At 44.2% G+C, this 16,822-nt stretch overlaps 1 protein-coding gene across 2 annotated transcripts in view; it reads left to right on the plus strand.

The window, feature by feature from the left end:
* The window catches only part of APBA1 (amyloid beta precursor protein binding family A member 1), a 140,019-nt gene that overhangs the window by 80,370 nt on the left and 42,827 nt on the right, over positions 1-16,822 (plus strand). For both annotated transcript variants that reach the window (XM_064140115.1, XM_064140113.1), the window contains one exon: positions 2,880-4,085. In XM_064140115.1, coding sequence (XP_063996185.1) covers positions 2,934-4,085 — 1,152 coding nt within the window. In that variant the 5' untranslated portion in view covers positions 2,880-2,933. The remainder of the gene's footprint in view (positions 1-2,879; positions 4,086-16,822) is intronic.

Here is a 16,822-nt window from a genome sequence, read left to right on the forward strand (position 1 = left end):
ATGGTTTGTAATCTCTTGTTTGTTACAGATAGACATGTCAGTGATGCTGTCCATCCATAGTATGCATTATGTTGTGGGCTTGTATTAAGAGTTCTAAAACAAGATCACATAATTTTCAGATGCTATCAGAACTTTTGTTGTTGGCTTTTGATACTTATTTGACTTGAGGTGTAGGGAGAGGCTGAGGGAGCTGGGGTTGTTTAGCCTGGAGAAGAGGAGGCTCAGGGGTGACCTCATTGCTGTCTACAACTACCTGAAGGGACACTGTAGCCCGGTGAGGGTTGTCCTCTTCTCCCAGGCAACCAGCAATAGAACAAGGGGACACAGTCTCAAGTTGTGCCAGAGTAGGTATAGGCTGGATGCTAGGAGGAAGTTGTTGGCAGAGAGAGTGATTTGCCATTGGAATCGGCTTCCCAGGGAGGTGGTGGAGGCACTGTCCCTGGAGGTGTTCAAGAAAAGCCTGGGTGAGGCACTCAGTGCCATGGTCTAGTTGACTGGATAGGGCTGGATGCTAGGTTGGACTGGATGATCTTGGAGGTATCTTCCAACCTGGTTGATTCTATGATTCTATGACAGTTGAATTTTGCCTTCCTTTATTGACATAACTCAGTTAAAAGATGTGGTAGAATACATTTTATAAAGATTTCAGAAGATTGGCCATCACTGTGTGTTTGTGTATAACAACATTTCCTTCTGCTGGGTCTGCCCTTTTTCTGTGAGTGACCAATGAATGGTACTTAGGTGGAAGTCAAGGACTGCTTTGAACGTAACAGTTTTAAGGTAGAATTTTAAAACCATCCTCTTTAGCCCAATTCTGTCTACATGCAAAGCAGTTTTTTAACTGTCTTCAGTGGAATCAGGAGATCCTGTGTTGGATGGACTTTTCAAAGAGTTCTTACACCTTGGTATTTTCACTTTTCTTTTTGTGAGCTCTCCAGTGTAGTTGTTCTTAGTTACTTAAACAATGCATTTCATACTGTGAGAAGAGTGTTGGTTTGTTAGTTTTGGCACAGACTTGCACTCACACCTATGTTCTGCATGTTCTTTCCTGATGTCTTGAAAGTGCTATCTGGAAAAGCCTCTATCTTGCCACTGAAGACTTCTTACTAACATGCCTCCTTTAGCTGAAAAAAACAAGCTTTTTTTCATAATTGTTTTGGGAAGGGATTAATTTGTCTGGAATACTTTTATCTGTTCAGTTAATGTGACTTATTAGCTATTATTTTACAACTGCATTTTTTAATATACTATATATTGTACATATGTTTTTCTCCCTTGTGATGAGGATGGGAGAGGCAAGTCTTAGAGCTGAAACACAGCATGCTAAATTTGCAAAGGCTATCTATGTGCTCTTTCTGTAAATGGAAAAAATCTGTGTAACCCAAGCTGAGATGTTTTTTGCTTCCAACAAGATTTTTTTTTGCTGAGCTGAGAGCTGCACCCACTGGGTTTTCCAAGGAGTATACATATAGCACAAGTAACTCACCTGGCCTTGCCTGTCTATCAACTTTTCTGATAGAAGGCAATTGAAATTACTGTTGGTTTCTTTTGCAAGAAGTTATTCCCATTGCTTTTTTTTTTTTTTTTCCCAGATCTCATTTAGTCATCAAAGTGTCACTTGAACTGTTTTGCTTCAGTTTGGTAGACTTGATTCAAGGTCTGTTTTACATTCTCATTATTTTCTCTAGTTGATTATTGACACATGCTTTTATGCATCCTTCAAGTTGGGAATCTTCCAACAGGTACCTTTTCTTCTAGTATTTATCAGTAATTCAAAGACTAGAGCTGTGTTTTTATTATGTACATATTGTTTGACTCAAGGACAAAATATATATATATAAAATGTCCTTTTTGTGATGCTGTGTATTAGAAACACAAGACAAGACTCAAAGCAGCTAAAGCCATTACGTAGAAATGATGCCTGATGAGCCAAATAGGCCTGTCTGATCTGTGAAACGTGTGGAAACTAATATAGATTCTTAAGGAGTTTTCCCATTTCTATAGCAGGCATTTTTATTATTATTGGCAGACCTCTTTAGCATCATCCTTTGATATTTTAACTTAGCCAGAAGAGCTGAGATACCTTACTGGTCTCAATGTGGTCATGTTCATGAGTATTAGCAATACATTCAGTGCATTTTAGGAAAGGTATTTGGTGCAAAAGTAATCTTAGATGATGATAGATAGATTCATTCCACAGAGGTAACTGCTTTGTGTCTAGCAGTGTGCTCTTCTAGGAAAAAGGAGCAAGTGCTTCAAGTACTCTTAGAGGGCATTTTTATTTCTAATGGTCTTTTGAGAGTGCATGGGATGACAAGCTCGGCTGTAGGTATCGTACTGAACTAGTGTAGTATGCATAGCTGCCACGTATCTGAGCAATCACAGGCTCCTGTGATGGGACTAAATCTGTCATTTTACATTACAACATCCTTCCTTTGCACTGAATTCATGAGCTGGAAGGATACCAGTGTAGCAAAGGTGGAATATTTCTATCATATCTCTACCACGGCCAAGCTCCTGGCAAATGTTACCTTTTCTAACATGTGCTTGCCAATGTCATCTAAATACCACAGCAGTCCATAGAATCATCTCCAAGGAGTTGCTTGGAAATACTTCTTAAACAAAGAATTTGTCCATAGAAGTGAGAAGTAGAGTCTCCAAGATGATTGTTTTTGGTTGCTGCTGTTGGAGATAATTTTCATGGGTAGTCATACTGTTGTGCTGGCTGTCATCTGACTTCAGAGCAGATGAAGTCAAGTATTTGTCTGCTGGGGGAGGAAGAGTGCCTTTTGTTGCTTCTATTTATTGACTCCACTTTTTTTTTTAAAGAGTAACATCAGAGAGTTTTGTGTTTAATTTTGTTTTTTATGTCTTTCCAGCTGTGACAAGACAAAATGTCAATAGAGTAAGTGACCTACCCACCAGATCTTGCCATGAACCATTTGGTTGGACCACCTGAGGGGAAGGTAAATGAAGAGCCAGCAAATGGAGCAGTGAATGAGTCAGTGGAGGCTGACCTGGAGCATCCAGAAGTGGAAGAGGAGCAGCGGTATGCAACTCGCTACCCAAGGCATACAAACAGCAGCCAAGTGGGCCTGTCTGGGCAGGAGGAAGAAGGGATGTTAGCTCGCTCAGCCAGCACTGAGAGTGGTTTCCACAATCACACAGATACTGCAGAAGGGGATGTGATAGCCACAGTGGACGACAGTTATGACACAGAGAGAGTCCAGGAAAATGAAGATGAGAGTGCATACGCAGTACAGTACAGGCCTGAGTCTGAGGAGTACACAGAGAATGCTGAGGCTGAGCATGGTGAGGCCATTCACAATAGGACATTGCCCAATCACTTACATTTCCATTCCATTGAGCACGAGGAAGCCATGAATGCAGCATACTCTGGTTATGTCTATACACACAGGCTCTTCCACCGGGGAGAGGATGAGCAGTATGCTGAGCCTTATGCTGACTATGGGCTGCAGGAGCATGTGTATGAGGAGATAGGAGACACACCCGACATCGATGTTAGGGAGGGCATCCAACAGTACGAGCGGGAAAGAGAGGAAGTTGACAATTACCGCAAGGAGGCGCTTGGTGCCCGCCTCCACCATTATGATGAACGGTCTGACGGAGAGTCTGACAGCCCTGAGAAGGAAGCAGAGTTTGCACCTTACCCAAGAATGGATAGTTATGAACAAGAGGAGGACATTGATCAAATTGTAGCAGAGGTGAAGCAGAGCATGAGCTCCCAGAGCTTAGATAAGGCTGCTGAAGACATGCCAGAGGCAGAGCAGAGTTTGGAGCATGGCCATGCTCTTCCCAGTGGTGGGCATGAAAGTAATGGTCAAGTCCCAGCTGGTTCTCGAGTTACATCCAGTTCAGGAGAATCTGTACAGAGGTACAGCAAGGAAAAGAGAGATGCAATTTCACTGGCCATCAAAGATATTAAAGAGGCCATTGAGGAGGTGAAGACAAGGACCATTCGTTCTCCTTACACTCCTGATGAGCCTAAGGAGCCCATCTGGGTGATGAGACAGGACATCAGCCCAACCAGGGACTCCGATGACCAGAGGCCACTAGAGGGAGATGTGAGTATACAAAGCTTTCAGCTCCTGTTTTGTGTCCTTGTTCCTTTAGTTGTGACATGTGGCAGTGCGTTTTGTTCGTGTTCTGTGACTCATCCTTCAGCAAAGTGTGCAGTGCTTTATCTAGTTTAAATTTGTGGTCTAGGGAGCACAGAAGAAATAAGCATGGGTAGTATCAGGGGGCCATTTTTTTCTTTATGAACTACTGCTGTCACGAAGCACTAAGGTTATGCCGTAGAGGAATTTGTCACATGAAGCTCTTTAATTGCTTTTTCTGAAACAAATACTGTTAAATTTTTTTATGCCATGGGATGTTTCTAAGTAGCTGCAAAATACTTTGTCTTTTAGGATATGTCCTTGTGTGTTTCTGTTAATTCTAGGCTTCTAAGTTCATTTTCTGTCATGTAACAATTCCAGCAGGTCCACCAGAAGCCTGTTAATATTCTTTATGTTGATATTACAGATCAGATTCATATTCCAGAAGAGTTGCATATTTTATCCATTTGCAGGCCCTAGAAATGTGTTATGAACTTAAGGATATTACATTGTCACTGTAAAGGGTATTCATTCTCCAGCAATCTAAGTATTAAATGCCATAATTTAGATTTACAGCATCAGCATTTCTAAAATTCTGTGCTTCTGTCATGAGACTTAACTTAGATCGGAATCAGCTCCTGCCTTGTGATTCCAACTGCATGTATGAAAATCTTTACATGAAATTTTGTGGGGTTTGTGCATTTCTAATAAAATAAACTCATAAATGACTAGTAGGTAAATTTACTGGACAAATATAGCCTATCATGTGGGCCCACGCTATTACTTCAAAGGATAACCTCACTAGAAACATCTGCCCATCCTCTTAATTGCTGTGAAATGCTTTTTTGTGACCTTTTTCTCCTTTTTTTTTAAGAACACCAGTGCTGTTCATTATTTTTAAATCAATTATTGTAATGTTCTAGGAATGTCTCAGAACTATGCAAAACACCTTCACTTCTGTCAGGGAATTCAGACCATAAAAAAGATCACATGCCATGTAGATATATGGCAGGTTTCTGATTTTCCTATCTGCCTTCAAAGAAAGTTGGCAGCCAGTCACTAGTGGTGTTCCTCAAGGATCAGTGCTGGGCCCAGTCCCGTTCAATATCTTTATTGATGACCTGGATGAGGGGATTGAGTCCAGCATCAGTAAGTTTGCAGATGACACGAAGCTAGGAGCAGGTGTTGATCTGTTGGAAGGTAGGAGAGCCCTGCAGAGGGACCTGGACAGGTTGGATGGGTGGGCAGAGGCCAATGGGATGAGATTGAACAAGGCCAAGTGCAGGGTTCTGCACTTTGGCCACAACAACCCCAAGCAGCACTACAGGCTGGGGACAGAGTGGCTGAAAAGCAGCTAGGAGGAAAGGGACCTGGGGGTACTGATAGATAGTAGGCTAAAGATGAGCCAGCAGTGTGCCCAGGTGGCCAAGAGAGCCAATGGCATCCTGGCCTGTATCAGGAACAGTGTGGCCAGTAGGACAAGGGAGGTTATTCTTCCCCTGTACTCAGCACTGGTCAGGCCACACCTTGAGTACTGTGTCCAGTTCTGGGCCCCTCAATTCAAGAGAGATGTTGAGGTGCTGGAACATGTCCAGAGAAGGGCAACAAAGCTGGTGAGGGGCCTGGAACACAAATCCTATGAGGAGAGGCTGAGGGAGCTGGGGTTGTTTAGCCTGGAGAAGAGGAGGCTCAGGGGTGACCTCATTGCTGTCTACAACTACCTGAACAGACATTGTAGCCAGGTGGGGGTTGGTCTCTTCTCCCAGGCAACCAGCAACAGAACAAGGGGACACAGTTGGAAGTTGTTGCCAGAGAGAGTGATTTGCCATTGGAATGGGCTGCCCAGGGAGGTGGTGGAGGCACCATCCCTGGAGGTGTTGAAGAAAAACCTGGATGAGGCACTTAGTGCCATGGTCTAATTGACTGGATAGAGCTGGGTGCTGGGTTGGCCTGGATGATCTTCGAGGTCTCTTCCAACCTGGTTGATTCTATGATTCTATGATTCTATGAAATGAAGGGTAGTTATCTACACAAATGCAAAGCGGAGCACAGTGTTTCAGTTGCTGAATACATGGAAACTGATTGAGACATGTAGCTTCCAGATATTAGTTTTCCTTAAAAATGCTGGGAAACACACAGAAATGAATATGTTTGGGTTGGGGTTATGTTTCTTCATAGTTTCATTGAAACTTCTTTTTTGTTTAAAAAAACCCCCAAACCTATACTGCTAAAATTACTTCTACAAATATTTTTTAAATGATGCCTGTTACAGAGTTGAGGAACAGTCTCATAAAGGGCTAAAGTGACCTTCCTGGATTATTCTGTATGGGATAATGATTATTTATAGCTTAACTTCTTCAAAAATTTCCCAAAGCGGTAATTATTTCTCTCTCCTTTTTAAAGTAGATCATATTACTTTTCTGCTGTAAACTGTGTTCCCCAGATTTATAGTGTTTCTAAGTGCTGTCTTGGTCTGGGAAGACCTAAGAACTTCCTTTTGCATCCTGACTGATTGTAACAGTACCATAATGGTCTCAGAAACACTAGGCTGAGAACCCTGGGAGCAGTGAATCTTTCCTGTAGGTGCTCCAGCTGCTCTGCAAGGTTTTGCTGCACCTTGTAGAATTTAGCTTTTGTAAGGTATGCCTGCAAGCTTCATCCTAGTGTGTTCATAGTCCCCAGCCTTCTGATCTGGAAGACAGAATGAGAAGTAGATTGAAGGCTGCATAATCCAAGAGAAGACTGTCAGTGAACTACTACACCACTTAGACATACACAAGTCTATGGGGCCAGACAGAATCCACCCAAAGGTACTGAGGGAGGTGGTGGAAGTGCTCACTAAGCCACTTTCCATCATTTAGTGTGATTTCTGGCTACCCAGGGAGGTTTTGCTTGTCTGGATGTTAGCAAATGTAAACTTCACAGTATCACAGTATCACAGTATCACCAAGGTTGGAAGAGACCTCACAGATCATCAAGTCCAACCCTTTACCACAGTGCCCAAGGCTAGACCATGGCACCAAGTGCCACATCCAACCTTGCCTTGAACTGCCCCAGGGACGACGACTCCACCACCTCCCCGGGCAGCCCATTCCAGTGTCCAATGACTCTCTCAGTGAAGAACTTTCTCCTCACCTCGAGTCGAAATTTCCCCTGGCGCAGCCTGAGGCTGTGTCCTCTTGTTCTGGAGCTGGCCACTTGAGAGAAGAGAGCAACCTCCCCCTGGCCACAACCACCCTTCAGGTAGTTGTAGACAGCAATAAGGTCACCCCTGAGCCTCCTCTTCTCCAGGCTAAACAACCCCATCTCCCTCAGCCTCTCCTCGTAGGGCTTGTGCTCGAGGCCTCTCACCAGCCTCGTCGCCCTTCTCTAGACACGCTCAAGCATCTCAGTGTCCTTCCTAAACTGGGGGGCCCAGAACTGAACACAGTACTCGAGGTGTGGTCTGACCAGTGCAGAGTACAGGGGCAGAATGACCTCCCTGCTCCTGCTGACCACACCATTCCTGATGCAGGCCAGGATGCCACTGGCTCTCTTGGCCACCTGGGCACACTGCTGGCTCATGTTCAGGTGGGTATCAATCAGCACCCCCAGATGCCTCTCTGTCTGGCTGCTTTCCAGCCACTCCGACCCCAGCCTGTATCTCTGCATGGGGTTGTTGTGGCCAAAGTGCAGCACCCTGCACTTGGAGCTATTGAACCCCATCCCATCGGACTCTGCCCATCTGTCCAGGCAGTCAAGGTCCCGCTGCAGAGCCCTTCTGCCCTCCAACTCAGTCACATCTGCCCCCAGCTTAGTGTCATCTGCAAACTTGCTGATGACTGACTCGATGCCCTCATCCAGATCATCTGTGAAGATGTTAAAGAGGATGGGGCCCAACACAGATCCCTGAGGGACACCACTAGTGACTGGCCGCCAGCTGGATGTGGCATCATTCACCACCACTCTCTGGGTCCGGCCCTCCAGCCAGTTCCTAACCCAGCACAGAGTGTTGCCATCCAAGCCGTGGGCTGACAGCTTAGCCAGCAGTTTGCTGTGGGGGACAGTGTCAAAGGCCTTGCTGAAGAGGGTACAGAGGGTGAGAGCAATGAGGAGCATCCAACTGAGACATTGCCTAGGGTGGAGCAGTCGCCACCAACTGTGGTTACTAGCTCCACAAAAAACAAGAAAAAGAGAAGAGTTGTAGTTGTCGGGGACTCCATCTTGAGGGGGACAGAGGGACCCATTTGTCATCCCGACCCGTCTCACAGGGAGGTCTGCTCCCTTCCTGGTGCCCGGGTTAGGGACATCACCAGGAGAATCCCTAACCTAATCCAGCCCTCTGATTATTACCCCTTGTTGGTAATACAGGCTGGCAGTGATGAAATTGAAAAGAAGGGGACCAGGGCAATTAAAAAGGAATTTAAAGCCCTGGGGAAATTGATAGATGGGGCGGGAGCGCAGGTGGTGTTCTGCTCAGTTCCCTCTGTGGCAAGGGAGTTCACAGAGAGGAATAGCAGAACCTACGATATCAACAAATGGCTGAAGGGATGGTGTGAGCGGCGGCGTTTTGGGTTCTTTGACCATGGGGGAACTTTTACTGCGCCAGACCTGCTGGCTTGTGATGGGGTGCAGTTATCTAGGAAGGGCAGGAGAGTCCTGGCACTGGAGTTGGCAGGGCTCATTAGGCGGGCTTTAAACTAGGTCTGAAGGGGGTGGGTGAGGGAATTACTCTCTCTGAGAAGGAGAGAGATGGAAGGAAACTAAGGACAATTGAATCGAGAGCCCAGCTGAAGTGTATCTACACCGATGCACGCAGCTTGGGTAACAAGCAGGAGGAATTGGAAGTCCTGGTCCACCAGGGGGACTACGATGTAGTTGCCATTTCAGAAACTTGGTGGGACGACAGGCATGACTGGGCTGTTATACTGGAGGGATATAACCTTTTCAGGAGAGATAGGCAAGGGAGAAGAGGAGGAGGGGTGGCCCTGTATATTAGGGAGTCACTCCATGCCATTGAGCTTGAAGTGAGGGATGAAGGGGTAGAGACCTTGTGGATTAAAATCAGAGGGAGGACTAATAAATCTGACATCCTGGTTGGAGTCTGTTACAGACCACCCAACCAGGATGAGGGAACAGATGAGATATTTTACAAACAGTTGGAGGCTGTCTCAAGATCTTCTGATCTTGTCCTTGTGGGTGACTTTAACCTGCCAGATATCTGCTGGGAACTTAATTCAGCAGAGAGGAGGCAGTCCAGGAGATTTCTGGAGTGCATGGAGGACAGCTTCATGACCCAACTGTTAAGCGAGCCTACTAGGGGTCAAGCTCAGCTTGACCTGCTGCTCTCCAACAGAGAAGGGCTGGTAGGAGATGTGATAGTGGGAGGCTGTCTGGGGTGTAGTGATCACGAGTTAGTGGAGTTTTCAATATACAGGGAGGTAGGGAGGCACTTCAACAAAACCTACACCTTGGACTTTAGGAGGGCAAACTTCAATTTGCTCAAGGAACTTATTTCCAATGCCCCCTGGGCAGCAGTCCTTGAGAACAAAGGGGTCCAGGATGGTTGGACATACTTTAAACAGGAGCTCTTAAAGGCACAGGAACTGGCAGTTCCTACATGCCGAAAGATGAGCCGCAGGGGGAGGCGACCAGCCTGGATGAGCAAAGAGCTCCTGAAGGAAGTGGGGGAGAAAAAGAGGGTGTATCCCCTCTGGAAGGAGGGGAAGGCTTCTCCTGATGTGTTTAAGGAGGTAGCCAGACTATGTAGGAGAAAAATTAGAGAGGCTAAGGCTCAGCTAGAACTTAGGCTGGCCACTTCCGTGAAAGTTAACAAAAAAACTTCATCTTCAACAAGGGCTGAAAGGAGGACCCAGGGAAGTACAGTCCTGTCAGTCTGGCCTTTGTGCCAGAGAAGGTCTTGAAGCAGATCATCTTGAGTGCCATCATGCAGCGCATACAGAACAGCCAGGTGATTAGAACCAGTCAGCATGGGTTTGTGAAGGTTGAGTCCTGCTTGATTAACCTGATTTCCTTCTATGACCAGCTGACCCATTTAGTGGATGAGAGAAATCTGAAAGTCTGTGGGTGTTGTGTGCCCTGGCTTCAGTAAAACTTGGCTCACTACAACCACACTAGAGGAGATGCTACAGGCTTGGGAAAGAGTGGCTGGAAAGCTGCCAAGCAGAAAAAGACCTGAAGGTGCTGCTGATCAACAGCTCTCTGAACGTGAGGCAGCAGTGTGCTCAGGTGACCAGGAAAGCCAACAGCATCCTGCCCTGGATCAAGAAGAGTGTGGCCAGCAGGAGTAGGAAAGTGATTTTTCACTTGTACTTGGCACTAGTGAAGCCACACACCTTAAATACTGTGTTCAGGTTTGGGCCTCTCACTACAAAATGAGTTGCTGGAGCAAGTCCAAAGAAGAGTAATGAAGCTGACAAAGGGTCTAGAGAACAAGTCTTGTGAGGAGCAGCTGAGGAAACTGGGGTTGTTTAGTCTGGAGAAGAGGATGCTGAGGACAGACCTCCTAACTCTCTACAACTACCTGATAGGAGGTTATAGTGAGATGCAGGTCAGTCTGTTCTCCCACATAACAAGTGATAGGATAAGGAGATTTAGCTTGAAGCTGTGCCAGGGAAGGTTGAGATAGGATATTGAGAAAATTTCTTCACCTAAAAGGTTCTGGAGCAGGCTGCCTAGGGAAGCAGTGGAGTTGTCATCCCTGGCGATATTTAAAAGGTGCATGAACTCTGTGCTTAGGGACATGGTTTAGTGGTGGTGATGTAGCAATAGTAGCGGGATTGCAAGATCTAGGTGAACAGTTGGTCTTGATGATCTCAAAGGACTCTTCTACCCTCAACAGTTCTGTGATTCTGTTATTCTAGGTGTTTCTGTGGGTCTGGATTTACCTAATATAAATTTATCTAATGTATTTAAATACATAGGAGCTTCCATTTTGCATGGAAAGTTCATTTCACATTAGATATTTTTCATAGCCTGTTGTGACGGTTTGGGTGTTACCCCCCCACCCCCCCCCCCCCCCCCCCCCCCCACCCTCCCAATGAGATCACCAGACTAGACTCAGACAGCTGAAAATTAAGAAAGAAGCTTTATGTCTACATCTTAGCACAATATGCAAGCAGATATTTACAGTATGTACAGCTATATAGAGAAATACACAATTAAAGGTAATACAGAAACACAAAACAGAAACCAGAGTCCCCAGGAGGGGCTCCCAACCACCCTTCCACTTCTCTACCTTATATCAGACTTATGTGCAAGGTGAGCTTGGAGGACTGGGGGTTAGAAAACAGAAGGATTAGTTCCACAGAAAGCAGATTAGGGAGAAAAGTACAAGCACCAGCTGCAACAGAGAGTCACTGCGTGACTGTGTTATCTATGTTTGTGTTCTTGTTTTTAATGCATCTCAGCAAGCCTAAGAGTGAAGTAGACAACACCATTGTTTCCTTTTCACAGGAAAATAATGTATCTAATATATGATTAATTATCTAATATAATCTGGTTTCTCTTAATAAAATATTTCAGCTAGCAGATTTTCACCTGTCAGATAAACACCTGACTGAGATTTTTAGTGCTGGTTGCAAGAGAAACTGATGTGTAATGACACACGGTATAGCTCAATCTGACGATAAATGATGCTTGTAAATGTGCAGGCAATCTGCGTTCTCTGAAAGAGGAAGTATATTAAGCAAATAGTTTAGAAGATCTGTAGCAGATTGACAAGAATATTTGTTGCAGAAGAAGGGGCTTAGGACTAGGTAGGAATTTTGTTTTTCACTGAAGATGAAGTGTGTATTTGCTTTACTGGATTCTCTAATTCCGGTACCAATTCATGAGTAGCCTGAACACTGTTGTGATGGTTTGGGTGTACCCCGCCCCCCACACTTTAGAAATTGCCCAGACTAGTCTCAGCCACCTCTGGAAATATAAATGAAGCTATTTATTTACAGCTAGCACAATATACAAGCAGATATTTACAGTATATACAGTTATAGACAGAAATATACAAATGAAAAGGTAATACAGAAACACGACTCCCCTCCCAGAAACATGAGTCCCCAGGAGGGGCTCTCAACCACCCCTGCACCTTCCCCCTGCCCCTCTCAACCTTACCCCAGTCCTAAGGAAGAAAAGAGGTTCAGCCAAGAGGTTAAGAAGCAAAGGTGAGTGGAAGGTGAGGTTAGGGAGATACAGCTCAGCCAGCAGCCCAAGGCAGAGTGAGACAAAAATGGCAAGAGTGTTATCTAATGTTTTTGTTTCTTTTTCAGCAAGACTCTGAGGGGAGCAGACATCACCATTGTTTTCCTTTCACAGCCTATGATCTAGTTCCTCTCACCAAAACATTCTAGCCTGCTTCAAACTAGCACAACTGTGCTTTCAGAGATTCACAGAGTCACAGAATGTCAGGGACCTCCCAAGATCATCTAGTCCAACCCCTCTGCCACATCAGGATCACCTATACCAGAATGCATTCAGGGGAGTTTTGAATATTTCCAGAGAGGGAGACTCCACAACTGCTTTTCCAGAGGTTGGTCACCCTCACAGGGAAAAAAATCATAGAGTCATAGAATCAACCAGGTTGGAGGAGACCTCCAAGACCATCCAGTCCAACCTAGCACCCAGCCCTATCCAGTCAATTAAACCATGGCACTAAGTGCCTCATCCCTTCTATGATTCTCCACAACCCCCTTGGGTAGCTTTTTCCAGTGTTCGGTCACCATCATAGGGGAAAAAATCCTCTTCGTGTTTGCATGAAATTTCCTATGACTCAACTTCCACCCATTGCCCCTTGTCCTGTCATCAGGCATCACTGAGAAGAGCCTGGCTCCATCCTCCTGGCACTCACCCTTTACATATTTATAAACACTGATGAGGTCACCTCTCAGTCTCCTCTTCTCCAAGCTTAAGAGCCTCATCTCCCTTAGTCTATCCTCATAAGAGAGATGTTCCATTCCCTTAAACATCTTTATGGCTATGTGCTGAGCTCTCTCAAGCTGTTCCATGCCCTTATTGAAATGAGTGGCATAGAACTGGGCAGAGTACTCCAGATGCAGCCTTACCAGGACAGAGTAGAGAGGAGGGAGGAGAACCTCCCTCGACCTACTGGCCACACCCCTTTTGTTATACCCCAGAATGGCATTGGCACTCCTGGCCTCCTGGCTCATAGTCAACCTTCTATCAGCTAGGACAAATTTTAACAAAGAGTTAAATTGCTTAGCATTAGAATAGTCAAAATTAGATTTTGTTGGGTAAGTTACCAGAAGTGGTCAATTGTAATGAAAATATAGCTGAAGGCAAATAATCTAAACATAGATTTTTCTTCTTGCTGCCTCGAGAAAGAAAGATAATTTCAGAACAGAGCTTTGTAGTATAACCAATATATGCCAGAGACCTTTATGAGTCTGATTTGTGACACTGGCCTTGAAATACAGGGAAATACATAGAGCAATTCAGTGTCTTCAGGCAGACACTCTTATTTCCGCAGAAGGATCAAAATGCTGCAGATGAGTGGTGCAAATTGGATGCTTTTAATTCCTTCAGTTATTTTGCCGTTCTGCTCTAAAAGTTGTCCAGCATTTTGTTTTTAGAGGAAGAACTTATTTGAAAACATTCATTAACATTTTGTGGATTTCATCAGATTACAGTGAAACTAGTAAGACCTATTTAGACTCAAACAGCAATCACTTTTTGTTTAGCTAGGAGCTCTGCAGGAGAGAGCAATGAAGCAAAGGAGTCAGAAGGATGATTTGCAGTTTAAATTCATTAAATATGACAACCTTTTTTTTTTCTTATATTTTTTTTTCACAAGAAAGCAACTGCTGTTCCTCAGTGTTGTGTTTGGTTGACATATTCACAGCAGAACGCTTAGTAGAATACCAGTTGGAAGTGTCCAGAGACTATCTTGAGAAGCTTACCGTTCAGAAGTGTTCAGCTAGCCTGCAGCTGGACAGAATCTGGGACTGTTAGGAAAGACATGCAGTGACTGTGACAGTAAGAAAGCTACAGGTCACCATATCCTTGTTTTTTTTAAGATGCCCTGTTTCACAGAAATTTTGGGCATTCCTGTGTATTTCTCCTCAAAGAATGTTAGGAAGATACATGAAAAAAAAATGCTCACTATTGCTCACTGTTATTCTGTAATAATCTGTTAGCCTTGTGATGTGAGAGGCGAGAAACAGACTTCTGTGAATATTTAAACAGCGTAACAATGTACTTGCTTAATATTTAACAATGGAGAGTCCTTGCTGTCCTGTGCCTTGTGATGGCTTGACCTAGCAATGGATGCTTTCATTTGAGTAAGATGACCTGTACACCTATTTTGTGGGAAAGCTGTTCTATTTGTATATTTGGTAAAAGATGAAATATTCTCTGTGTCCTTTGAGTAAATACAGTAAGATTTATTTTTCTTTGACATTGGTCACACCCATGAGATATGTACAATCAATACATTTCCAAAGTCTGTTTATCAGAAAAAAAAATTAAACCACAGCATACCATCACTTGGATATCACCTGGAGAGGATCTCCCTTTCAAATGCAATAGCAGTTAAAGCTGCACAACTGCAAGAAAATGACTCACCTTAGTTAGAACAGCTTGCTCTCACAAGCCCCCCCAATCTGTTCCTCACACAGATAGGAGAGAAGGTAACACAAAACCTCAACTGGATTAAGATAAGGAATCTACTGATTGCACAATTACCTTAGCCTATTTGGAGAAAACACATAGTAAAATGCAGAGGCAATGTCAGAAGCCATCTATAAAAACAGTTCTCCTCACTCAAGTGTACAGCAGCCAGCCCAGAGGAGAAGACCCAACACCTGTGCTAGTTTGAGCCTAGCTGGGACGTTTTGGTGAGAAGAACTAGATTACAGGCTGTGAAAAGGAAACAGTGGTGATGTCTGCTTCACACATAGGCTTGCTGAGATGTGTAAGAACAAGAACACAAACACAGAGACAGAGACCAAATCTTTTGGTGCTTCAATGTGGGGTGAATTAAGTTTGATTGATTGTTAATTAACTCTGAGAATCAGAATGAAGCTATTTTACTTATTTTGGGCTGAACTCTATGCTTCTCTATGTTTCCTTTTCACAGCCTGTAATCTAATTCTTCTCACCAAAACATTCTAGCTAGGCTCAAACTAGCACAACACCCCAAAGCCCAAAAGCAGAAGCAGCAACTAGACCAGGCAGCTTCTCATGTCACTATCTTTACTTCAAGACCCATGTTACTTTGCTCCAGCTAGCACTTTAATTTTGAACCTGGCAGATTTGATTCAACTCATGACATTTTCCACCCCTTATTCTACACCATCGGTATCATGCCCAGCATCATACATCTTTCACTGTCCATTCTCACTCAAAAAGACATCATGTTGTGGTACACAAAAGACTGCTTTCTGCAAATGCTCTACATCTTCCACCCTGTTCCAGTACAGTCTGGATCAGTCCACAACCAGTCCAAATGGTAGTGGGGCTGTGTTTCTACCGTTGGGGCAGTTGGTTACATCAACTCATTCCACTCTTCCAAGTGAAAGCAAAATGTGGCTTGCATTCCAGTGCACTTCTTGCAAAAGCTGTTGGGATCCCTCTGTCACACCAGAAATATAAATGGATTCCACTCCTTGAAGTTTTTGGCATCAGAGTGCCCTGTGAGCCTGTATGTACTTAAGCTTTATACTGTTATGGGTTTGGCCAAAAATACAAAAGTGAAAGCAGCAACCAGAGCAGGAAACCTCCTGTTAAAATCTTTGCTTCAACCCCCATGATAGTTTGCTTCAGCCAACACTTTAATTTTGAAACTGACACAATGTCAGCATGGTATTGAATATCAGCAGCGGATTCAGTTCAGCCTATGACACTGACCCATGATGGAAAAGACTGTAAAATTTCAGTTAGATTGTGTTTTCAGAGTGTGAAATGGAGGAGAATCTGTTCACACTGTAATGAATAATATTCATAGCTAGAGATCAGAATGAAGCTTATGGCCTGCACATGTCTGAGAGTGATGGAGGGGGATACTCTTTAGGCAAAAGTGTTCTTCTAGATGCAGAGTTACCTCACTGGAAGGGAATGCTCGTATCTCATTTAGACAGGTCTTGCCCATTGTTACTCTCCACTGGATTCTCCACCAACAGAAGTCTGCTGTGAATGTGTCTAGCCAAGGACAGGAATAGTGTTTAAAGGTCTAAAGGAAAGACATCTGCAGTGCATGGATCTGGACATAAGGATGAGCACACGTGCAAGTGGAAACGGGAATAGTTTTGTGTAGTAAATATCTCAGAATACAAGTAAATATTTTAGTGAATAAAGGTCTAAAAAAACATCTCTAAAATGCCATAGAGCTTTGAGAATAATGGCTTGCTTAGTTATGGAAATACCTGCTGATAAAATGCACTGAAAAGCCTGAAAAATAAAGCAGATTTTGTTTTGCCTGGTGTTTAAAGACCTTGCTTGCCCTCTCATATCCAGAGAAGAGAAGCAGGCTACCTTCTTGACTTTCCACCACAATCAGGAGAAAACAATGATTTGCAGGAAGAAACTCTACATCTCAGAACTAAATATCACTACTTTTTCTTTGAAAGACCTGTTGAGCTGCAGGACATGGTTTGTTGCTGCCATGACTTCAGTTTTGCAAAGTCCTTTCATCAGTGTGCAACAGTCTGTGTTCACCTGCAGACACCTGAGGTGGAACAGTGTTAGAATAA

This window comes from Pogoniulus pusillus, chromosome Z (assembly GCF_015220805.1).
Source record: "Pogoniulus pusillus isolate bPogPus1 chromosome Z, bPogPus1.pri, whole genome shotgun sequence".
NCBI lineage: Eukaryota > Metazoa > Chordata > Aves > Piciformes > Lybiidae > Pogoniulus > Pogoniulus pusillus.